Source organism: Triplophysa rosa, linkage group LG5 (assembly GCF_024868665.1).
Source record: "Triplophysa rosa linkage group LG5, Trosa_1v2, whole genome shotgun sequence".
In the NCBI taxonomy this organism is placed as follows: Eukaryota; Metazoa; Chordata; class Actinopteri; order Cypriniformes; family Nemacheilidae; genus Triplophysa; species Triplophysa rosa.
The window spans coordinates 16,740,225-16,766,287 of NC_079894.1; the positions used below are offsets into that span (position 1 = coordinate 16,740,225).

At 38.8% G+C, this 26,063-nt stretch overlaps 2 protein-coding genes across 12 annotated transcripts in view; both read right to left on the reverse strand.

Annotated features, from left to right (window-relative positions):
* The window catches only part of prkag2b (protein kinase, AMP-activated, gamma 2 non-catalytic subunit b), a 29,633-nt gene extending 24,946 nt beyond the window's left edge, over window positions 1-4,687 (reverse strand). For 2 of the 4 annotated variants that reach the window (XM_057333120.1, XM_057333118.1), the window contains exon 1: window positions 3,042-4,684. In XM_057333120.1, coding sequence (XP_057189103.1) covers window positions 3,042-3,128 — 87 coding nt within the window. In that variant the 5' untranslated portion in view covers window positions 3,129-4,684. Of the gene's footprint in view, window positions 1-2,315; window positions 2,616-3,041 lie in introns of those variants that run through there. The other 2 variants (XM_057333121.1, XM_057333119.1) reach the window with 2 other exon arrangements.
* Window positions 4,688-6,794: 2,107 nt separating this feature from the next.
* The window catches only part of kmt2cb (lysine (K)-specific methyltransferase 2Cb), a 118,765-nt gene continuing 99,496 nt past the window's right edge, over window positions 6,795-26,063 (reverse strand). For all 8 annotated transcript variants that reach the window (XM_057333107.1, XM_057333109.1, XM_057333102.1 and 5 more), the window contains 16 exons: window positions 25,154-25,315; window positions 24,920-25,061; window positions 24,509-24,650; window positions 23,868-24,046; window positions 23,627-23,763; window positions 23,308-23,518; window positions 16,560-16,699; window positions 15,555-15,653; window positions 14,317-15,460; window positions 14,038-14,174; window positions 12,886-13,016; window positions 12,603-12,771; window positions 12,013-12,129; window positions 11,849-11,922; window positions 9,405-9,513; window positions 6,795-8,781 (listed from right to left, as the gene is read on the reverse strand). In XM_057333107.1, coding sequence (XP_057189090.1) covers window positions 8,689-8,781; window positions 9,405-9,513; window positions 11,849-11,922; window positions 12,013-12,129; window positions 12,603-12,771; window positions 12,886-13,016; window positions 14,038-14,174; window positions 14,317-15,460; window positions 15,555-15,653; window positions 16,560-16,699; window positions 23,308-23,518; window positions 23,627-23,763; window positions 23,868-24,046; window positions 24,509-24,650; window positions 24,920-25,061; window positions 25,154-25,315 — 3,186 coding nt within the window. In that variant the 3' untranslated portion in view covers window positions 6,795-8,688. The remainder of the gene's footprint in view (window positions 8,782-9,404; window positions 9,514-11,848; window positions 11,923-12,012; window positions 12,130-12,602; window positions 12,772-12,885; window positions 13,017-14,037; window positions 14,175-14,316; window positions 15,461-15,554; window positions 15,654-16,559; window positions 16,700-23,307; window positions 23,519-23,626; window positions 23,764-23,867; window positions 24,047-24,508; window positions 24,651-24,919; window positions 25,062-25,153; window positions 25,316-26,063) is intronic.

Genomic DNA, 26,063 nt, shown 5'->3' on the forward strand with positions numbered 1-26,063 from the left:
GAGTTAGGAGATCACCTTAAACAACACATTTCTTATGTACTTTCTTAATAATAACTGATTTAATTTCAACTTTAGGAATTCCTACTTGACTACACTGTCATCACAGACAAAATTCTCCACTGATGACACAAAAATATAGATAATCATGTTTTGAAAAGTCATAGACATGGAAATCATGTAATGATTGACTTGATTATGAGTGACTTATTAGTACATTTATTGTGGTGCTGTGGATTTTATGGTTTTGTCAGCGCAAAGATTTCCTCATTTATAACCCCCTCCCGAACTGTAGCGAACAGACACTCCTTTATGAGTGGAGCCCTGACACACCTCTCATAAGGACCATTGAGATGAATATACGTAGAAGAATAAATGGATACCTCATCTCACACCAACAGAATGAAAAAGGGTAAATTGGAGGAAAACAACTGGCTTTATTCTTTCCAACGTAGTTCAAACGAGTTGCACAAATCATCAAGAATCTGTGAGATTGCATACCAACAAAATAGCTAGTATAGTTTTGACTTTTGCCATATGTATTGGTCTTTATATACAAACATCAAAAGATCTATAGTCCGTAGGCCTGTATTTCAAAATTGTGTTATTTTAAAAGAGTATTCTTATCATTGGACAAACAGAGTTCAACACATTGAATTTAAAAAACAATTGTATATAAAAAGTTAGAGCTCGCAGCTCACTCTTTTATATTACTTATAACATTGACATATTACTTACAGCTAATATCATTTTTGGAAGCCACCAAAAGACCTTTGCTCAACTGACCACAAATTCAAGACTGCCTTAACTTATAATGCATGTTTTGCTAGTGAGTAATATTGTTAAAGGGGTCATACGGCGCGAATACGTGTTTTTCTGTGTCTTTGGTGTGTTATAAGTTGCCCATGCATGTATTAGACACGTAAAATTGCAAAAATTAAAGTGTGGGAACAAAAGATGCATTCTATCTAAAAGCGAATGCTCACCCAGACCTGCTTGAAACGCCTCGTGTAACCACACCCCCACAAATCTACGTCAGTTGGAGGTATGATTTGACTAAGACCGCCCAAATGTATACGCAAGTAAGGTGGGCGTACCTGTCAGTACAATTGCGTTGGAACCTGATGTTCCAAATATGGTAAGAGGCGTTACATTTCCATCACACGCTTGCAGTATTCGACCAATCACTACACACTGGTTAACTGGCCAATCATAGCACACCTCGCTTTTCAGAGCCATGAGCTTTGTTAAAAATCTGTGCGTTTCAGAGAGGCGGGGCAAAGAGGAGATACAAACATACACGGTATGTGGAAAATACAGCGTTTTTGAACCTTAAATCGTGTATACACATTGCATTACATCTAAAACAAACAATAATATTCGTTTCAGCCGTGTCATTTGACCCCTTTAAAATGAGTATGAGTATAGCTTTTGTTATGTACTGATTTATAGCTCCTTGTTCAAATGCTGATTGCTGTGTTGTTCATGAGACACGTTAAGTTTACGGTTACATGCAGTAATGGTTAAGCTTTATGTTGAGCTGAAGGACGGGAGAGGCCTGGCTCTACTGCAAATAAGACCAATCAGCCACATGGTAAATGCATCACAGGATAAACTCTTCCCTTTGAGGTTGAAAGAGAACCTTTAAAATCAAACCCCTTTTATCTCTCCAAATAATGTCACTGAATTTCTATCAGTGATGGCACTGAGTTAGAATAAAATAGGAAACAAAAAACTGAGGGGACAGATTCAGATTAGGCTATCCTAATTTGGGATTTAGCTAATATCCTGTCATAATTTATTTAGATGCTGTGTGCGGATTATCACACAGAATAGGATACTTTGCTGGTCCATTAATGTTTGTTAACTATAGCAAACATGTAAAATGGAGAACTCACTTTTTTGTGTCATAAGTTTGTGTGGCGGTTTGGTCTAGGAAGTAGGAAACACAAAGAGTCGGGTATGAAAACAATGTGCTGTAAATTCTCACTAATAAAAGTGAAACAAGCCTGTGTGTGGGTTAGTGTACTGTGTGTGTGAAAATGGCACTAACTTGTAACGTTAGTTAACTTACAGGAGATGTTCTGACAACTTACAGTGTTCTGAGAAAAAAACAGGAATGTATAAAGGAAATGTAGCCTACAGAATGAATTCTGTTAATTACTTTAGAAAGCCACCACATCAATAGTGAAACTACTTCATACTTCCGAGGAAAATAATATCAAACAACTCGGTCTGTGGCTTGTCAAAATTCTTCCTTATCTGTGTTTTGAATAGATGACCATGAATAGCTTCCCATAAAGGAATAATATACTCACTCGATGGCCTTCATGCTGTTATTTAGTCAGCAGAAAGAGTCTGCTCGCGCATTTAACGCTATGATGAGTCACGGCTAATGCAAGATCGCGCGCTCTCTTTCAGTTGTTTGCCTCACTTCCTCTAAGATGCTCCGTGTAAACAGCCTGCCTCGTGCAACAGGATGGCGTGCCAAGCTATTTATAACGTAAACGTACTGTAAAAGCGTACATTTCGGTCAAATGAACAAATGAACGAACTCACGGTACACTGACGCGTACTGTATGTATTCCTGTACTGTCGAAGAAACTGGGTAGGCCAGTTCAAACGTCTCTCAGACGCGTTCATGTTCGCGTCGGGGGAGGGTTCTTGTTTTGACAGCTCTGAAGCAGCTAGCAGAACTGATTTCTAATTTTACAACACCAATATTTGATATGTTAATGTAAACATAGACTTAAAATTAAATTAAAAGATGCAGCACGCCCAACTCGAATACACGCGAATAAAGTTGCAATCCCTGCGTGTTGTTTGCAACAACGCACAAATGTTGTACAACACTAACACTTAAAATGTAACATACTGTATATCCCAAAATGTGACATGTAACTGTCTAAAATGTAAAAAAGAAGACAACGTGACTACGGTTAGTTTAAATACAGCATCAAAACGTGACGGCACGTGCTTACGCAGCGCATCACACGTCAAAACAACGAACTGTGTGCCTTAAAGTTACACAACGAAAAACTCACTGGCATGTTTAATCGCAGAGATCGCTTCTTCCTCGAGGATTTCTTTGCAAAGTCCTTTTTCTTGGAGTCCATCACAGTGCTTCCCATTTTGTCTGTCGACTAAAAAAACGTAATATCTGTTGGAAAATACACTCGTTTTACTCTCGATTCGCTCTTCTGTGCGAATTAAATGTTGGACATTTGCAGAAGCGCAGCTGAAAATAGGCACATCCCGAGGTTCCAGTTATCAGTCTCAATGCGCCGTGGAGGACATCCGCATTCAACTCGACGAAGTATGTGTTACTGCTTCAATTCCTGCACTGACCACTTTCTTCATCAGGCTATCCGTCTGGAGACAGACGCACACCCCTCTCATGCATAGTAAAGTGCGTTAAACTCGTCAAAATGCACTGTTACTCTGAATAGAGCAGGAAGTTTGAATGCCGCATGAAAAAAACTATGCGCTCGCAACATCGGTGCAAGCTGAGGACTTTTTCTATCACGACTCTCTTTGGACTGCGGCCAGGCATTCCATCCAACCATCCATCCAGCAGATTAATTTATGGCAAAGTAATTAAAAATGCAATTATTTTTTGTAAACGTAAGAGGTGATTATTCTGTACTGTGTTGTTTTGTTTTCAGCACAAGCTGCCCCCTCTAAGTAGCTGACCTACATCATAAAGAAAGAACACCTGAGCAATAGTGCCTGAAGTCTTCATGACTTCTATTGCATTCAGAGACTCGGTGTCTCACATCACATATTCAGTTAATGGAAGTGTAATGCAGGATGAAACTCAGAATGGATCTCAGGGGTTATGACTCAGTCTTTAAAGTGAGTCGGGAAAAGATATCAAGTGACTCTTTACAGATGGGGGGATTCTTTTTCTACAGCGACCAGCAATGATAAATAAATATTTAGCCATTTACATCTAAAACATCTAAAATTATGACTTCATCATTATAGCTGTAGAAATGAAACCGTCTTTGAATGCCACGGGTACTCCTGCTATATGTGCAGTTGGATATTGAACCGCCTGTAAAGAAGGAAATCCACCAGCTCTTAGAAAGTGCTCTAAAATGTGTTAATCTGGTGGTGACTGGAGGGCCATGAAGGTGTCTGTTTTCACCCACTGTTTAATTTGCTAAGCAGTGTCTGTGGAAGCATTATCATCATTTGTTGAAGCATCGGGTGCAGCTGGTAAGATGGACTCATGTTGCTTGGCTTTGTAACATGACCCCGCAGAGCTATCGTCCTTAGTCCTCGATGACTCCCACAAGATGCTGCCCATGGCATTAACAGCTGGCAGCAGATATTGTGAGCTGAAGACCTCTTGTGCCTCTCTCAAAATGTTCCGATGTGCAACATTCTAACATTTGCCTTTGCTGGTAGCCTTTGTGCATCAGAGGTGTCTTGGTGACCTGCACAGATGAACCATCTAATGCAGTTGTCACCAACCCTGCTCCTGGAGATCTGGAGATCTGCAGACTGCAGCTCCAACCCTGCTTCAGCACACCCGTCTGTGATTATTAAGCAACCCTGAACACCTTGATTAGATAGTCCAGGTGTGTTTGATTGGGACTGGAGCTGAAATCTTCAGGACGGTAGATCTCCAGGAACAGGATTGCTGACCACTGATCTAATGACATTTCATATTATATATTTTATCATTGTTTAAACACAATACATGTTATAAATGTACACAAATTAAATGTAAATGCTAAAAGAACCACAAGTGCTTATTGTGTCATTTTTAGCTGCATCTAGCGGTGAGCTTGCGAATTGCAACCAACAGCTCACTCCACTCCCTTTCGAAGCACTACGGAGGCTGAGATGTTTTGTTTTCACTTCTTTCCCGAATGAGATAACGTATTTACGAGACACGTCCTGTAACGCAGTTTGACCGTTTAGGGCTACTGTAATGTAGACCTACAACATGGCAAATTCCATGCAAGGGCACCCGCGGTTTATGTAGATAGAAATAGCTCATTCTAAGGCAATAAAAACAACGCTTCATTATGTAAGGTCTTTATACACCTCTGAAGACATAGTTATGTATATTATATTGCATTTCTGTCAATAGATCCTCCACAAATTACACACTGAACCCAGGGGCGTAGCTACGTGGTGGCCATGGGTGGCCACGGCTACCCCTGAATGATGGACGGCCACCTATCTGGCCACCTCTGTTGTGCGAAGCAGTTTTAAGATGTGTGTCGGAGTTTACGGAGTGCTGCGCAGATCATTTAGTGTATGCACTGAAAGTAACGCGAGAACATTACTCTCGCGTTAATATGATGTCATACGCGGACGCACTGACGCAAACAGTCTGAGCGCTATAGCTGAACAGCTGCTAACCGCTTCGTGACAGGTACTGTCTGTGTACCATGGAAGTTCATCGCGAGCAGAATGATCAGGTCAGTAAAATCAGTCTTGTTTAACTGGATTTCATTCATTAATTACATTTTCACGAAAGTTTAAGATGGGGTACTGCAATGTTTATTTTCTATAAAAAATACTAACTTCATGCAAATGATAGCTAGCAAATTATTTTAAAATAATGTTAGCACATGAAAGCATTGCAAATAAATAATTTACTTTACGTTCTTTCTGTATGTTTTTGACCAGCAAACTGTGTGTAATGAAGAATTGGTGTAAATTACAGTAGAAGAGAATTTCTGTCTGTAAGGATTTTTTGGTCACCCTAATAAAATCACTGGCTCTTACCTGGCCACATCTAAATAAATGTTCTGGCTACGCCCCTGACTGAACCTTTAATTTGGCACATTAGGGTTAATCTGCATTAAACTTCAGCTTGGATATTAAATCTCTATCTCTGTGTTGATTTTTTTTAACAAATTACATAAAAATGGTAAAACAATTAGATGATCATTATTAATCCAAGTACATCATAAATGGTTTCTCTTAGAAACAGACTGTTCATCTTAAGGATGCTTTCAATATCTTGTGTCCACCCATCACTGATATCGCGACCACAACACATTTCACAAGCTTCAATGTTGTTCCACACTTCAAATTCATGTGCCATGTCTCCGCCTCATTTGGTGATTTAAAGAGTTGTATAAAAACCTAGATATAACAAATAATTTGCTTATTTTATATCAGTAGGTGGCGCCCTCCTCTGGGGAGTATTTAGGGTATATTAGATCGCATTTAATAAGAATTCATTGCTAAATGATTGATTGTAAATGATTGTGTCTTCATGTAATAGTTATGATTTGCCTGCTGTAAATTATATAATTTTGGGTTTGGATGATGTGCAGATATAGTCCAACTTCGAGGCTGAATTACTTCCATTATGGTTTTACAGTAGCTTGCATTGGCATGGGGCGCTTTCAAGTTCCATCTTACATGTCTGGCAACAGTTTTGTGTTCGGCACACTGTTCCAATTGAGTCAGCTCTCAAGCTGAATCGGTCGGGACACCTGATGTGAATAGAACGCCTGGGGTTTGAAGTTTAGATAAATTGGTAGATTATCATGGACAATGGAGCCACTGACTACACATTGCCTGGCTGAGAAATTCCTCCTAGACTCCAGTCTAATTTGCATCAAAAGTGTTTTGGATATTGCCATTATGTTGCCACACAGCTCAATTTATTATACCAGACTATATGCAAACTCATGCTGATCTAGTCATTTGTCCCAATTTTGCACCTAAATTTCATTTTGGACTACAGCAATTAAAGAGACAGTTTAATAAAAAAATGCAAATTCTCTTTCAGGAAGCGTGTATTTACAAACAAGAAACAATACTGATTGTGGAAATGTATTTTTAATGACCTACATCTACACAAATATTAATAGCAGAAAAAGAAGCCGGACATCAATTAATGATGTAAAATATTTTATTATTTTTTTGTAAATGTAAATTCAGTTCCTCAAATACCAAACCCTATATCGCTCTGTGTACTTCAAAAAAGCTTCAGTTTCAAAACAATTTAGACTACTATACAGAGCAAAAGAAAAAAAAAAACACTAGGAAATTGATGTATTTTACAAGACAAGGAAAATATCCATGAAACAATTTTGTTACAGCTGTTCATTGAGAAAAAAATATATACAACTGACTCTTTTGAAAAAATTCATGCCCAGTACAATACAAAGTCTAAACTGTCCATTTTTCGACGTGAAATTGTGCACACAAAAACTCTCAAATCTGAAACAACTAGGCATGTGAAATGTGAAAAACAGTTTTTGGCTACAAAATGAATAGCGCTCTCTTAACAGATGCTCCACTTCAATCAATAAAACTAATACAAGCATATGTTTCATATCTACATATTTTTCAGAGAATTACACCCCACGCCATTCCCACTCATAATGTCTTTAACAAGCATGAGCCGTATCATTCTGACAACGTTCCTGAAGCTCAAATGTCACTTGTTTATGACATCCACGCCATACCCTTCAGAAAAAACAAGCGACCTCTGCTTGTGCCTGTTTACGTAACGCACGTGAATTAATATTCGGTTTGTGAGGTTTGAAGTTCATTTCACAGTTATCCTACATCTATATTCCAACCTGATTTACTAAAATGTAACTTATTTTTAATTCTCTGGCAAATGTGATCGTCTGTAACATAAAATGAAATGAAAAACCAAGCAATAATGTAGAAAGCACAAAGTCACTAGAATACCACATTCTAAGCACAGAGAAAATACTTTTCTTGTGAATTACTGAAATTACCTTTGTAATTCTGTACAATATCATAATTACACATGTCCTCTGAAAGGGGTATCATGGTGTGTCTTTGTTAAATAATTTCGAGGAGGAAAAGAAAGAAGAAAAAGCCAAACAAAACAAGCACATCTAAAATATCTAAACAACATGAATAAGATAGTGAATAAGGTAGTATTTGGTCAATCATTCCCATATTTCTCTATATTTACACATTATTTACAGATGTAACAGAACCGCAAACTGCGTGCAAGAATCGCAGTCGGGCTTCCTTTTCGTCGGCATAAAACCGCTTTTAAAAATAGGCCCATTCATTCACTCACACAGTAATAAATACAAAACACCTTTATTTTCTTACACTAAACAATGAGAGATATCTAGGTTAAAACTGACTCATGGAATCAAGTATTTTTGAGATTTTTTCTAAGTTCATTTTCTTTTGTATTTCTCTTTTTCTTTTTTAGTGCAACATATTTTTCCCTTTTGCGGAAGTCAACTCCGTACATTCTCCATTCAGTGATGTTCTACATTGATTTCTACGGTACAGTCTCTACTGATCACATCGTACAGATGGGTCTGGCCCCTTTTTCCACCGATAAGGCATTACCCGGCACAGTGCTCCCTCTCTCGTTCTCTCTCTTCATTCGCTGGTGAAATCTGCTCCAAGTGACACACGCATTCGTACAAACCTAAATTCTCTCACACGCGCACACAAACACACCTCATGGCACATGCACGTGACGGAAACCTTTCCCTTTCAAGTCAAGAAAACGTTAAGAATGGCTCTCACACAATGCTGTATTCTCGCGTTGTGTTTTTCCTCTCGGTTTTGCACGTTAGAAAAAGATCGTCCATGGAAACCACTTCCGGTATTAGCTTTTTTCCGACCGACTTCATATTTCGGAGCTCGCTTTTCCTACAGAAAATTGGCACCTTGTTGTGGGATGGAGTTCTTGTTTTGATTGAACGTTCAGTTTATCCATTTGCGGCAGTTGGCGGCTCCACAGTGACATGGGATCTTGCTCTGATCTTCAACCAAGGCGAGCTTGTAATCATAGCAGAGCTGAAACACAAAAATCATTCAAAGACAGTTAAAAGCCATAAGCAGACACTTACTGTAGGAGCGAATTACTAAATGGCAGTGTCACTTATGAACATGGTGAATGCAAAAACTTAAAGGGATAAAAAAATTCTGCCATCATTTACTCACCCTGGAGTTCCAAATCTGTATAAATGTCTTTGTTCCGATGAACACAGAGAAGTTATTTGGAAGAATGCTTGTAACCAAACCGTTCTTGGCCACCGTTGGCTACCATAGTAGGAAAAATGACAATGGTAGTCAAAAGTGCCCCAAAACCATTTGGTTTCCTACATTCTTCAAAATATCTTCTTTTGTGTTTAACAGAACAAAGAAATGTATAAAGCATTTTTTCCTACTGTGGTTCCTACTAACTTTTCCAAGACCACATTCAGTTGTGTGGATTGCTTATCTGCTGCATACTCTGGAAGCTGTGACAACTGGACCATCCAAATAGAGTTTTGTGCAAATTCTGACCGTTTGTGCCGTCACCTAGTTTGCATAATTCCTTGAGTGAACGGGGTACTAAATCAAACCTGTCGGCACATGCAAATAAATGATGCTATTATATGAGTGGGTGCAACTGTTTGTTGGTGAACCCTCCTTACCTCCTCTCCCTTCTCAATCCTGCGAGCTGCGTTGATGATAATCTTGTAGCCCCGCTCGAACGTGACAACCTCAGCCACACAATTTGGTGAACACGAATGATTGATGTACCTATGGGATAAATTAGATTTAAATGAATTATGACTTAATTTACACCCTAATCATGTTTTAAAGTGGCAATCCGCGATAATTTTGGGGCAAAAATAATCAGAAATCAATTATTGAGTAAATACATAGACAGATCAGTGTTCAAAACGATTGTCTTATCTTACCCTGGTTCACAACGGTAAGCTTACAATAACGATTCATAATTTGGGCTGTCGGGTCACCCCATGCAGGAAATTTCAATTTGGGGGAGTACCTCTTTGCGTCATTACATCACGTCCGTAAACACAAAGGAGAGGAACCGGCTAGTTTATCACGTGTGTGTGGATGGCCTGCAGCGGCACTGCTACGGGTGACAGGGTGTTGTTCATTCTTATAACAGTCGCTTGGAATTTAAATCATCATCTAGATGGCTGAGGTTAAAAGCGATCATTCGGGGAATGTCATGTAAACATCTTAATTTATTAAGTTCTGATGCTGATTACATCTGGGGAATAGGGTGACCACCCGTCCCGCTTTGCGTTGTACCGCACAGCATTTTCACCCCTTGTCCCGCAATGTTGTTTATAACAAAGTAACTTCGCGCTCCAGAGAGCTAAAGTGACAGCTTCGTGCTAAAGCCAAAGCTAATATCGACAGGGATTTTGAGAGTTGGCTCCGACATCTGAAAGGATTGCATTAACAAGTAAGACTTCACTATCGTGATTTATTTTTTAAAAGTCTTTGTTTCATGTAGTCAGAACAAAAGCGGCAGATATTGTATGTATTCAGACAACACGTTTCAGATATATTACTTGTAGGACGTAAGGTAGGTGGTATTTTCCCCGTTATTTAGAGTTTTTTGTCTACATAAGGCACGACGCGATATCAAACGCTACAATTGATTCTATATTAGTGATGTTTTTAAACGTTTCGCGTTGTGTCTGGTATAGACACGGTCACATGTTACTGTCACGTTGATGTACAGATGTGCTCTGTGCTAAATGACTGACTGCTCACACCGCATCAGAGCCCAGATTCATCTGCGCAGAGCAGCAGTGCCAAAGCACAACCCACGTAAAGAAAATAACTCTACGTATAACTGACATTTCAAACTGAGATGGCGACAAAGAGGCCAAAGTTAAGGACTGCAGCTTTACAGTTTTTCTCGATTGCTTAAACACATTTCTTGAAATTATGTATTCTCGTATTCTCAAAACAGTAAACACAAATCCATAACATCTCACACAATTCCCCAAACATCCTATTTTCAGGTCAAAATGAAGCTCTCTTCTCAAAACCATTCAAATTTGCTGAAAAACCAAGCTTTTCCCGCAGACATGACACACAAGCCCTCAAAATCACCCACACTGCAACATAGTCTTAGACACTGGTGAGATCAATTCAAAACACTGTTTCTAATACCTCTTATTGGGATTCAAGAATAATTTGACAGCTTAGTGTTTATTAGAATATACAACATAAAAGAGTGCAGATCAAAGTGCAAGAATGAGCTTTAGGATAAAATAAAAATAAAACATTACACTACTGTAAGTAGATGAAGATGATCTTACAAGTTCAAAAACCAAAGAACAATATAAACTGATCATGCAACACAAACAACTGCACAAATAACATTTACATTCAGGCATTTAGCAGATGCTTTTATCCAAAGCGACTTAAAGGAAACAATACAGTGAAGCGATTTGTCAATAGGAGGCAATGTAAAAAATATGGCATCCTCTGCACATTTGGCCCAATTTTGTGAAAGTATTCCGTATTTTCTGCAAAAATTGTGCTACAGTTTACTGGATACAGAATAGAGAAATTTCTCTAATATAAAGTGTGTACTGTAATTATACTGTATGTTTCCTGTAAGTAGTATAAAGCCCAGTAGATGATTCTAGGATGAGCTCCTATTGATATTATCCTGAGATTCTGATTGGCGTGTCATCAGTTTTGCCACTGAATGTTTACTGATGGATAAATGTGTTATTTGAGTTTACATCTTGACACTTCAGTTCATTATATTATGTGTTTGTGTTTTCTGAATGAGAACATGGTTAAACCTTTGCAAAATGAGGCTGTTTGTGTGTGGGGTTTGTACACGTTGGTGTATTGTTCTGAGAATGTGTTTATAGTTGTCAGAAAACGGTGAATTGTTTCATGAACTGTGTGTTAGCAATCGAGAAAAACTGTAATCTATTATAAATTAAACAGAAATTCAAACAGATTGCCTAAATTCAAAAAGTAATCTTGAAAAACATTCAGAAATCACAATAAGACAGAAGGTATACTACCCATGATGCATTGTCAAGTTCACATCTGAAAGCTGATGTGACAAGTCAAGTTCATTTCTTACCTCGCAGGGCTTCCAGAACGGGTTGCATCGATAACTTGGTCGCTGTTGATGCGGAACATGTAAGCTTGCCGGTTCTGAAAAATAAATCCACTCAGATTCAGACAAATGAACTTGGACAGTGTATCAAGGTAACATTATTCCCTGTATTAAAGCCTTGAGTTTACCATAGCCTTATACAGCAGCTCCTTCCTCATGGCCACCTCAGTGCGCAGAACATCCCCCATGTATTCAATCACCATGGTCTGTTTCTCAATGTCACGTGCTGCGAACAGTCCAAGACCCTGCAGACACATGCAGTATTTCACATGCATCAATACTCAAGGCTACAGTCCTCACACACACTAGCAACACAAAAACTATGTAGATATGTAAAAATGGCATCTCACTGTTTTTCAGCATCTCACACCATCACTTTACGTTTTGAAGAGTTTAGCCAAGTAATGGTTCTTCTACTGGTAACCCAAAATAATACTGGCTAGACAAACTTTTAACTTGCTAGCTAATGTCATTTACTTGTAGTTTCTTTTGTTTGTTATCAGAAATAATCTACAGGGCGGATGTGTACCGGAAGTTACGTTTGGGCCACACAGGCACAGTAACGTTTATGTTGTTGCTTTGAAACCATCTATAATAATATTGATAGTCAAACTTTATGAATTTCTTAAAAAGAGTATTAATTAAAAAAAAAAAAACATGTAGCACACACATTTAAGATTAAATGATTTTCTTTCATGACTGATGTTCATGAGCTCACCTGGATACGCGAGTGCGCCAGGTAGACATTCGACTTCCACTCGCTGGTCAGCCGACGGTATTGAGATGACTTTGAGTGCACGAAGTGCTTGCTGTGAGATGATCTGCTCTCCATGATTGTGTTCTGGATGCAGTGAGATGTTCTGCTCCACACAGAGAGGATCTTCACTCTGTATAAGTGTGCCAAAAATTAATTTCATTAGCACACTCGCCTGCGTATGTTCACAAAATCTATTAAAATTTCTGCAATATTGCTACAATCTTTTTGTGATAAAAGTAATGACTTCTCATAATGGGGGAAGGTCTGCAACTCTGAACGTGCGCTGCCAGATGGATTGATTGACAGCGGCAGCATCAGCATGGGGTTTCGTCCATAACGGAAACGGTATCTTGAGCACGCCTCCACACCTGGCAGCTGAAATACAGTGATCATCAGCAGAATTCAAATGAGACTGATCGATAAGATAACAATAACCAATTAGTCAATAGTTCTTTAAAGTCAAAAATATAACTTTGTAAAGTACACTTTAAAACTTTGCTGCCTCACATACTATCTAAGTACAATCAACCTGGCTTTACACGTCATTCAACTTACTATCAACTTACTATTTTAAGTTTTGGCCAGTAGTGAGTTTTAATAATAATTATTTTATTATTGATATAAAATAATTTAGTTATTTTAGCTTACTAAAATGAAAACTTTGAAAAAGTTTCTGTTGTTTTATATCAAATAAAATTGTCCTACAATGTATTGGAAAAACTTAAAATAAACGAAATTTTTAAATGTTGCCTCAGAAATAAACGGAAATAAGTTTAAGGCACTAAAATTAAAATAATAATAACAAAAAAATAAAATAAAAATAGATTAATCTTATATAGCAACATAAAAAAACAAATAGATAATAAAATGACAAAAGCATATAACAAAATAGCAAACATTTAATTACATAAAAACTAAAAAATGTATCAAATTTAACTCTGATGTGTTGAAATAACAAACAAAGCTGGTATGACTTAAAATTTAAGGCAACAAAGATTTTTTTGTGTACACGTATATGTAAAGTGATGCTTATTTAATTATAAAATGTTTTGTTTCTATAAATAAAATAAATCTAAATCATTAAAAAATACATCCAAACTTAACAAAGAGAAACACTTCCGGAAAAAATGATCAAATGAAAATAGCTTAATAGTAAAAAAAAGGCTGAAAATAACACAACATCTGAATCGGTTGTAATTCAGTTGAAAGTTGTAAGCATTAAAAAAGTGAAAATTGTGTGCCAGCTATGCAAGAACTTGGAAAAGAAAAAAATTTGATCATTGATTTAAAAAAAATAATAGATGTTTTTAAACCCACAATATGACCTCTACTGCACATAATAAGATATTTTACTTCACAATTAGCATTAACTGATGTAAAGGTTTAGTGTAGTTACCGATTCAGCAATGCGGGTAACGGCTGAGATGGTGAGTCCAAACAAATCCTCTCCCTTTAGATAGACGGGGAAGAGTCTCAGCATGCCCGTCTCTGCCCGCCTCTCTGCCACCGGCCCAAGAACCTTATTCCAGACTCCTACAACACATGAGTGAGAACAAGACAAAGAAACTATGTAGAACAGAAAAATGAAATACATCAATGCAAAAATTCAATTTATTACACGACTTTCTGTAATTCTTGATTCTGACTGGTATTGAGACTGTAGATGATGCTCTACCTTTAGCGGTGGTGTCAGTGAGCACCAGATCTTCATACCCCTGCTCTATGACACGGATGCTGAACTCCGGACGTCCCTCATGCTCTTCCACGGAGCACACGTATCGGCAGCGCTTCTGACAGTGTCTCATGCTCCAGTACAGTCGGCTTGCCTCATAGCCAGGTGGAAAGATGGCTATAGATGAATGGAACGTGGGCAGCAAGGCCTGTGGTAGCTGACCCATCGTATGAAAAAGCAAACTACCCACGCGGAAGGTGTGGCCACGCTCGGGCTGTTGCACGGCTGCCGCCAGCTGTCGCAGTTCGTCGCGCTGCACGAAGACACGGCGGAACACAGAGAAACAGCGCAACTGCTGTTCTAAGTGCAGGCCAGTGGCGGCGCCGGCTCCCCGCGGGCGGTGCTGGTGGCACAGCATCGTCTTGTCCTTAAAAAACGTACAGCCAGCCTGCAGCGCACAAGTGAAGTGGTAAATGTTAAGGCAACGCAGGCGATGGCAGCCGCTTGTTGCGCCTAAACGCTGGCAGAACGCGCACACCACCGTTTGCCCGCGCTGCCGTGCCAGCTCCACGTTGATCAGCGCGCCGGCTTGCGTCTCATAGACCTCAGAGGACCATAGAGCACAGTTGAGGTGCACCCAGGTGTCCAAGTCTAGATTCAAGAGCCTGGCGGGACCGTCTGTCAGCCCATCGCCCACTTGCTGGCAGAAACAGCAGCGACGGTAATCTCTGATGGTAGAGCAAGGCAGCAAGGATGAGTTCAGTTGTCGCAACAGCTCTTCCATCTCAGATTCAGATGTTTGAGCGGTGGATTTTGGCATCACAATCTGTACCGTCCATTTTCGCCATCGTAGGCCTTTCCAACGCTTGCTGTGATGCCACGGTTTGTCTTCGGTGAGGTTAAGCAATCGCGGTTTTAGCTTAACCGTCACTTTGAGATGGCTTTCTGATATACTTTCAGATTTGGATTCGGTCTTGATCGCTTGTGTCGGCTCGGCAGGGGTATAAACCATGTGAATGAAGGACGGCTTAGGCTGGAGTTGTGCCAGGCAGTGGACATCAAGCGAGGACATGTTGTTGTTGTATTGATGCTGGACTTTGGAAGGGCTCTGTTTCAAAGCGCTCTCAGAAAGCAGAGCAACAGATGTCTGAAACATATGTGCACAACGTTTAGCAAGCATAATCAATGACAATTCAACCGTCAAAGCAGTTTGTGTTGAGTTATTGTGACAGAAAACAAACCTTGGGTTCTGTATTTCCGTTGGATTGTGAGGATGACGAGTGAAGAATGAGACAGCTATGACTACAGAACACCAAACCCCCATCTGAACTTAACTGGGACTGTTTTGAGAAACCAGAGGAGGACAAAGTTGTAAGTGAAAGATTTTACAAGTCAGAGATGATTTGAGTGGTATTTGAAAAGTGGAAGCACCTAAAACATTTCTTATTAAAAGCAGGATAACATGCTATGTCATGCATTCTGACTTCTTTACACTGTTGAACATGCTGGCTTCTCGTGCTTTACATGGTCAACTTGTTAAAAAATGAGTTGGACGTATGACGTAGTATTTCTGTGCTTGATACACTCCCCCAGCACTCTAACTTGTTTCGGAAAGTTTTTTATAAGTCTGGATCCCTGTTTCGTAACAGTGATCCTATTCCTTTTATTGGGCAATTACCATGGAAAAGCACAGCAAGGCGAAATAAATATCCCGCCCACGCACCAACCGACGAGCACTATCGCAAGAGTAACGACCTTTAGCTGCAGGCCCACAGCGCAGCCAATCTTGACGCAGCGCAGCCAATCTTGATAAGCGGGTCTTCCTATCGCTCGTCGGTTGGCGCGTGGAATAAGATCCCCGTTACGTCATACATCCAATTCGTTTTTTAACAAGTTGACCCTGTTAAGCATGTGAAGCCAGCACGATCAACAGTGTAAAGAAGTCAGAATGCAATGCATGACATAGCATGTTACCCGATCTTTAATATGAGATTGGCAGAAACTGCGCATTATCCCATCTTTAAATTTGAGATTTGTGTTGCAAAACATTGCAAGAAAATTGGACAAGCACAGTTTTATTTCTAGTGTTGATGACAGTTCTTTTTTAAAATCAGAAAATTTATTACATTGTATAGATCATGTTTCATTTAGAAATATTACATTACACATCCAAACTAAGAAAAAGACGTGGACGTGCCATTTCCTGTTGATTTTTGAATACAGTAATAACAAATGCATATTCATACCTGTGATTTGCCATGCTCATCTTTGGCTGCTTTCCTCACGCCGTTACCCAGAACAACCACTTTACAGTGTCCACACCATTGGTGCTTTTGCCCTGGGCTGCCCCGCCCACGTTTATACTGCCCTCTACCATCAACAGGACCTGAAAGAGACCAGCAGCTGTCAATAAAGACAACCTTTCCCTCCTACTAGCTCTAAATTAGCATAAAAACAGCAGTTACACAATTATCATTGAGAGATGACTCATTTCCCTGTGACGAATGAAGCGTAATGTTGTATTCTAACAACACTTTGAATTTGATTGAGTACATTCATTAAGTAAGTGAATATCTGACACAGACTTCAATAAGATTGAGTTCAGGCCAAGATCACGGCTGGATTTAAGTAGCTTCTCCGATCGTTTGTAAAATCAATAGTGATTTTCTGTCTGCACCTGAGCCAGACATAGATATACTACTGCAAAGTTAACTGATGGACAAACAATTAGATCTCGATCGCTAGACTATAGTGTTAGATTGACTGGAAGCAGGTTCAATCTAACTGAAATGTCAGAATCAAGTTAGATCAACAGCTTCAGAATATATTTTGTAGGGATGCATGATATTAAATAGAAATGAGTGATATTTCCAGAACTTTGATAAGAGCAAAAGCATACTCTTCTTCAGACACAAATATTATGCCAGCCTTTTTTTAAGTGTTATAATTTCAGCGATATTTCAACAAATTTGATATTTTGTGCAGCACTAATATTTAGTTATAATAGTATATATACTAGGGATGTAACGGTATTGTAAATATCGCAGTATCGCGATAGCATTTTTTTTCGATACTATCGTGGTCGCATGACGATAGATCTTCCAGGCAAAGTATAGTTTTTTCTGCCGAATGGAGCGAGTTGAGGGAAGCAGGAACTACAATTCCTATCAACCCATACGTGCCCATCATCCTCTGCGCTCTGCTGCCGCCCGCTACAGATCAAGTTGAGCGAAAATGGCGGATGCCGCTAGTGGCATAGAAACGGATTTACAAATTGTTGAAGCTAGGGCTGGGCGGAATGACGGAATATTCCGTTACCGCGGAATAAAATGTCAACCGTAAGAGATTTTTCTATTCCATGTATTCCACGGAATGTAAATAAGTAGGCGTGGTTAACTCGGCGCTCTGCAAATTAGGCGCTATTCTGAAAAAAAACGAATGAATTAATCCACCCGTAACAAATGAACGTATCAAACATTCTTTTGACCTTCTTTCAGTCTGTAGTTTAGTGATCCGCTCCAGTCCGGTGCTTCTCTCACCCGCAGTGCTCGTGCAGGGATCTGCGCCAGCGTTTAAAAAAGCTCATTCTCAACACGCATTTCAGAAGTCAGGTTGTTTTGAAAAGCTGTTAATAGTTTTATAAAGTTTAACTTCAGGTGAGCCAAGGTGAAACTTGCGTTGAAATGCGCGATGATGCTCGCGAGCGCGTGAGCGCTTTGATGTGACGCGCTTCTACCTCCAGTTTTGGGAGACGCGTGAGGAGTCACCAGAGACTCGCAGTGCAAAAACAAGCCCGAGAATAAACAAGCCTAAAGACGGAGAGTCGCAACACACTAAAAGTGCTCATCTAATAGAGAGTGAAGAGCGATAAAGACCTACAGTACAGACCCCATGAACACCAGTTTAGTCATATACTGTACTCTCATTGTTTGTGCATATTCATACTTTATTGTTATATATGTTGTCTATCTTCCTACTGTACATATGATATAGCCAGAAGATAAATATGAATAAATAATACACTGCGTTCCAAATTATTATGCAAATTGGATTTAAGTGTCGTAAACATTTAATTTTATATTGTTCAATTAAACTTATGGATGGTATTGTGTCTCAGTGCTCTTTGGATCACTGAAATCAATCTCAGACACCTGTGATAAGTAGTTTGCCAGGTGAGCCCAATTAAAGGAAAACTACTTAAGAAGGACGTTCCACATTATTAAGCAGGCCACAGGTTTCAAGCAATATGGGAAAGAAAAAGGATCTGTCTGCTGCCGAAAAGCGTCAAATAGTGCAATGTCTTGGACAAGGTATGAAAACATTAGATATTTCACGAAAACTTAAGCGAGATCATCGTACTGTGAAGAGATTTGTGGCTGATTCAGAGCACAGAAGGGTTCGTGCAGATAAAGGCAGAATGAGGAAGGTTTCTTCCAGACAAATTCATCGGATTAAGAGAGCAGCTGCAAAAATGCCATTGCAAAGCAGCAAACAGGTATTTGAAGCTGCTGGTGCCTCGGGAGTCCCGAAAACCTCAAGGTGTAGGATCCTCCAGATGCTTGCAGTTGTGCATAAACCTACTATTCGGCCACCCCTAACCAATGCTCACAAGCAGAAACGGTTGCAGTGGGCCCACACATACATGAAGACTAATTTTCAAACAGTCTTGTTTACTGATGAGTGCCGTGCAACCCTGGATGGTCCAGATGGATGGAGTAGTGGATGGTTGGTGGATGGCCACCATGTCCCAACAAGGCTGCGACGTCAGCAAGGAGGTGGCGGAGTCATGTTTTGGGCTGGAATCATGGGGAGACAGCTGGTGGGCCCCTTTAGGGTCCCTGAAGGTGTGAAAATGAACTCTGCAAGGTATGTAGAGTTTCTGACTGAGCACTTTCTTCCATGGTACAAAAAGAAGAACCATGCCTTCCGTAGCAAAATCATCTTCATGCATGACAATGCACCATCTCATGCTGCAAAGAATACCTCTGTGTCATTGGCTGCTATGGGCATAAAAGGAGAGAAACTCATGGTGTGGCCACCATCCTCCCCTGACCTCAACCCTATTGAGAACCTTTGGAGCATCCTCAAGCGAAAGATCTATGATGGTGGGAGGCAGTTAGCATCAAAACAGCAGCTCTGGGAGGCTATTCTGACATCCTGCAAAGAAATTCAATCAGAAACTATCCAAAAACTCACAAGTTCAATGGATGCAAGAATTGTGAAGGTGATATCAAAGAAGGGGTCCTATGTTAACATGTAACTTGCCCTGTTAGGATGTTTTTGATTGAAATAGCTTTTGATTTCAGTAAATATGACCTCCTAATGCTGCAAATTCAACAAATGACCATTTTCAGTTTTTTACAACCTATGAAATGTTTTCAAACTCTGTTGTGCATAATAATTTGGAACAGTGCATTTTGAGTTTTTCATTTTTTAAATAAATACTGTTGTCAGTGGGAGGTTTGTTCAATAAAATTCCAAATGTACCCTAACTGTTGATTACTTGAAAATTATACTGACTGTCATTTGCATCGACAAATTAGGAAAACCAGAGAAAGATATCATTTGCATAATAATTTGGAACGCAGTGTACATCTGATTATCAGAACTTAATTTGATATCTTTAGTACATTTTCATAACTTGCCTACATTTTAACTATGGTGAGCATTTAAATGAACTGTAATAAATAAATTAGTTAAATCAATCTAAGAAAAATGAGGTATAAAATATAGAATTATAATGGGAGATTGTTTCATGAAATATATCGTTACCGTGAAATAAAATTACTCTTTCCTTGAAATAGATTTTTGGCCATTCCGCCCACCTCTAGTTGAAGCTAAAGTGAATTATAAATCGCATGTGTGGAAGCATTTCGTTTTTCCGTAACAAGAAACGAGAAAAGGTGACGGACAGACAAAAAACAATATGCAGACACTGCCAGACTGCGGTGAAGTACAATTCGGGGAATACGACTAATATGAAGAGCCATTTGTTACATCACCCCGAAAAGTTTCATGATGATACGAGGAGAAAAAAAAATAGCAGTGAGTGAAGCAGTGAATGAGGCGAGTACCTGACTGGTTGTGAGTTGTTAAAAGTTGACAAACAACTAAATTTTTATTTTTTCATGTTTCATGTTCTCAATTTTTATGTTATTAATTTTTATGCTATTATATTACTGTTCTTTGCACTTTAAAATGACCTAATCTAAAAATAATAAATGTGATCTTTGTTCAGTCATAGTTTAATAAACACTTATGCCACATTTTTCCAAGTCTTCATTTGTTTTTTGTTTTTTTCCTGCACAAAATTCAATAAATATCGTATCGTAGTCTTCATATCGAGGTACTATCGTATCGTGAAATGTTGATACCGTTACATCCCTAATATATACTTATAATTAGTGCTGTCAATCGATTAAAAAAATCAATCGGATTAATCACACATTTTCTGTGATTAATCACGATTAATCACACATAATAATAATATTTTAAAATATACTTTTACATTTTAATAATTTCACATTTAATCTTCAAATTGATGGAAACAACATATTTCTTTAACAGTGTCATTTTATGAATGAAAGAAAACATTTTGATATTAGTACTATAACTGATGTCTCTATTAAATTGATTATTTTAACATTAATTATAGCCATTCAACTATATAATTGAGAGCTATCATGTAATATACAGAAATTGAAGGAAGTTCTCAAACACTTTACAGTCTTTAATGCTAAATTATCAATTAAATGCAGAAGAATTCTCATTAAAGCTACAAAATCACATTGATTTCTTCTTTTATTTTGTTCTTTGATTAACATTAGTGACAGGAGTCACAGCAGCACGTTTAAGAACGTGGCCCCTTTACGAGCTGTCTCAGTACGCAGATCTGACCGTCACCGCATTCCCATTTTCACAACTCTTTGCATTCATTTAAGATTTTATTTTACACTTTGAAGTCTTGCTTAAGAAAATGCTAGAAAAAACGGGCTTTCTGACATAATCTTGTATGGTTTTATCCATTCAAGCACGAAAGAGAACTTAACACGGATGCGCTGTCTGACAGAGATTCACCGACGCAGCCTTCAGCCCGTGACTGTTTACACCAGACTGGACCTCACGTTGCGTTTTGCCGCGTCCCACAGTTTAGAAGCTGTCTATCTTCATTGAACGCGTCAAAGCAACTGTTTAAAATCGCGCTTAAGTGGTTTAAAAGCCTGTACACCAGGGGTCTTCAACTAATTTTCTTTGAGGGCCAGACTCCAAAAGTATAAATAGGATGCGGGCCAGTTTTTTTTTACCATATCCTCATTTCTTCTGTTATTTTATATTTCTATTATTTATTTTGTTTTGTTCCTTTTATACTGTTTTTGTTGCTGTTACTTATAGGCCATATATTAAAACATGCACACAAATATTGCATCCAGTATTTGTGCCTTTTCATGATATTAAATTAAAAGGGATATTGTCTTTTTAATTGTATTTTATATTCCTTAATGCATTACTTTACCCAAAAATTGCTACTAATTTACTCACCCACAGTCCTCCAGTACATCCAAGATGTGGGTGGCATTGTTTTTTCAAGAAGATATTTGGTTGAATTAATTAAAGTTAAATCAATAAAAGTAAAAAACGCAAATACATTCAACACAAAAGTAATCCCTGCCCCTTGTAAATTAGCGTCTTATAAAGCGAGTCAATTGATCTGTGCAAGAAACTGAACGCTATCATCACATCTTCGGGTGAAATCCAATCGCATTCATGTGCCCCACGCACTTATAGGGCAGAGCCTTTGTATAGTGTGAGTTCAGGGGGGAGATGAACAGCTGTTTTTCGTAAATATAGCCGGTATACATAATGAATGCAGTAATAAAAACAACAACACCGTTTTCCCCTTATCTGAGACATCCTTTCACGTGGTGTATCCTTCCTACAGTTAGCCTACTTTCAAGGGCAGAAAACGCGTTTTAGAACACGACCTATCGCGTGCGCAAACCGATTGCCTGTGGCTGTACAATGCATTGCTGATTATAATGTTGTAAATAATATTAAGTTTCTTGGACTGACCGATCAAATCGCTTTATAAGATGTACATCATTATGAGTCGCGGGAATTATGTAGCAGCGTTTTGGGCTTTTAAAGATGTGGCGTCTCAGGAGGACGTGCATTTAAAGCACACCGTTCTTAAAGTCTCTCCACTTATTTGAAATGTTAAGGCAGGCCAGGTCAAGATGATTGACCGCATTTGGCCCGTGGGCCGCCAGTTGACTAGCCCTGCTGTACACGAATAAGAGCGTGATTACATAATGTAATGCTAGACAAAGAATGTCAAAACAAACGGATGCTGCGTTAATTGCGTTAAATATTTTTCACGCGTTAATTTGAAAAAAATTAATCGCATGCGTTAACGTTGACAGCCCTACTTATAATATATAAGACATTTTTTGGACATTTCCGTTAACCCTAAAACACAACGCAATGCAAAATTTAAAATACAGGTAACACACACAAAAAAATCAACATGGAAAATCTGATTTTCACTTCACAGTTATCATAGCCAAACGTAACGGTATTACCACGATATCTATTTAAATGTAAAAAAAAGAACAAATAATGCTATTAGTCAAGTTAATCTTAATTTTGCTAATTTTTTGTTTTCTCCTTTTTGGGCAACAAATCTCATTCAATATTAAAAGAATGCTAAATTGGTGCTGAATTATTTAGAATATTATCATATGTGAAGAATTAACACATATCCATAATCATGTTTTTTTATATCATGGATATTATCAATACTGGTATATAGTGACACCCATAATATATGTATTCTCGGTTTAACATTGGATTTTATGATGTGTCTCGGGATACATTCTTTTCAAACATTTTCCCTAGATTTTTCTAGTTTTGACTACTAGTTTTGGCTCCACACCGCTGTGACAGTGGCTGTGCTTTGATAACGTGGCAAAACATGTACAAGTTGCGATTGCTCACTTTTGTTATGGTTCTGCTGAAGCTGCAGTTGTTTAGGTCCCAGCCGTGTGGGTCCTGGTCCATTAGGCTGTTGAAGAGCAGAAGCTGGGGATTGTGGCTCCACAGAGGTCTTGATGGCACCCATGTTCCCCGGCCCACTGCTGACTTCATAACTGCTGGGAATCTTGACACGGATTAGGTCTGCAATGGCTGCTACCACATCAGTGATGTTCTGAAAGAGCAAAATGAAGATTACACATGAAAATCAAATGCTTTCTCTTTCTGTATCTCTGCAGTGGCATATAAAGGGATTCTGATTCCTGTTATAGTAAGAGCTCACCTCAACAGCAGCTGGCTTTAGTGTGATGGCAATGGACACCAGCCCAGTGTTGGAACCATTCTGCACTGATCCGAATGAAGAGCCGAAGAACATAGATGAAGGCTCCGTCTTGACCTCTCGTAACCTAACCTCTGAACCTACATCAAAAGAGCGATAAACATCTTGAAATCTAAACCTCTATGTTAACCAACTGTGCACAGAACATTAGAATTGTAATCTAAAAAAAAAAAGAGTTAGTTACCTTTGCCTCTAAATACAGGAAACATTGGGATTACAGGAGACACAGCTGGAGAAGGAGGTTCTTCTTTGACCAATGACAGATCAGGATAGCGACTGATCTCCATGCCAATAACACTCTCCGGGGAGGATGAGGGGACAAAGCTGTCTGGGGTGTCTCGGTCCTCACAGTGTTCCTGGCTCCTGTGTGTAAGACATTCAATAGATTTTTTCAATTTCATATTTGTGTAAACAAAAATATTATCACTCAATTTCTACAGCCATACCTAATACATTCTTCATTAATATTTTTCCACATTTTATAAGAGTCATCAAAACTATGGAATAACACAATAGTAAATATAAGAATTATGTCAACATCTGATACCATTTTCATTTAATACGGGCTCTTATTGACTACATTTTTATACATTATTTAGTCATCTTTTCATATTTATCTTTTTTTTTCTATTGAAAATATAATTATATTTTAGACTACAAAAGTGATTACAAACATTTAAACAAACAATTTTTAAGATCATGAGAAACATTTCAGTCAAGTATTTCAAAGCTTCTGAATGGTCACGTACATATAAAGATCTCCATGGTGGACTTTGAAACACATAAAACCTCATTTGGCAATGTAATCTTGCCTGTCTAACTGACCTGAGGTCTTCCTGGTTGTTGTGTGGTGGGGTGGGAAGAGAAGCGGGCACATTCACAGTTTTAGGCCCCTGAGCCAGCGCTCGGGCCAGAAGCTCCTCCTCAGCTTTAATCTGCAGCGGTCTGGAAAGCAGCCCTTTAGTGACTGTAAAGACAAACAGCACAACCACCATCAGCGGCGTAATATACGTTTATTGTGTGTACTCTACATTTCAAATACTCCCATTGTAGGTCGCTTTGTACATTTCCATTATAAATCCATGTCTGTCAACTTTTGCTTTCCAAAAGGAGGTCACAATCATTGTGCAAATCGATAGCAGGCCGCAGGTGCTGTTGATAGCGCTGACCTCGTATAGAACCCTCCACAAGTCAATTGATTATTAGCCACTCGAGAAAAAGGCAAATGCCACTCACTGTCATGTCCAGCAATGACACCACCTTTGCCGGCAAGCTCTTCTGTTGTGGCAAAGCCATTGAGAAGTTTCTGCCGTGGCACCGGAGGAGGGGTCGGGGGCAAGGAGGCAGGGGGTGTGGGGGGATTACTCAGATTGTTTTGCTGTAAAAGAGATGTGAGAAATGTGAGTAACCCAATGCTCGTCTACAAAGATTTTACTTGGCGGTGCAATGGCGACGGCTGCTCTTAATTACCTTGTAAATCAGTTGGGAGTAATAGTCTGAAACGCCGTCCAATGAGGCGCTCCCAAATGTGCCCGAGAGACGGCTTTCACCGTCCAGCTGTCCTCCTCCATAGGGCATAAAGTGGGCAAAGTTCACCCCCACCAGAGGCTCCATCAGCGGCAAGAGCGAGAGCTGACGATGCAATAAAAGGAGACAAAAGGAGAACTGTGAGAAAAGGGCATGCGCTGAACAGCATTAGATGTCATGTGACCTCGGATTATGCTTGAGAGTAATTGTTTAATCCTATTTAAACTGTTTTTATAAATATATTATTTTATGGTGGCAAAGGATGTATGCACAACTTGTTTATGATATCATTCAAAACATCCTTCCATACAAACAGCACAAAAACAATGAAAAAAACAAATAATGGAAACAAAAAAACACCGAAAAGTCATTTAGAAAATCTTTAAAACTCAATACAATTGAATTCTGAACACTACCACAAGGGGCACTAAAGGGTCAACTACTGTAACTAGTCATAGCATCGTATTCTACATTTTATATAATTTGCTTAAAAATGTTCTTTTATGTAATAGCAACATCCTGCTATTACATGATAGTCATTACATGATAAACAAGTAATGACTCTATATGGCACAGCATTTCTTGTCTGTAATCATGCTTGTGAAAAATAAACAACCATAAACAACTCAAGGAAAATAGCCACAAAGTACACAAAAGCAATGCTCTCTATCAAAATGACATTTAACAATAGCTATGTTCACATGGACACTTGAAAATAAATAATTTCACATGGACCTTTTATATGTGTTCATTTCTTGTTTTAGATATTCTCTCACATTTATAGCTGTACAATAGAAATATGACGCTATCACAGCTTTTGTTTTAAAATCATTCAGCTATCAGCAACTTATCG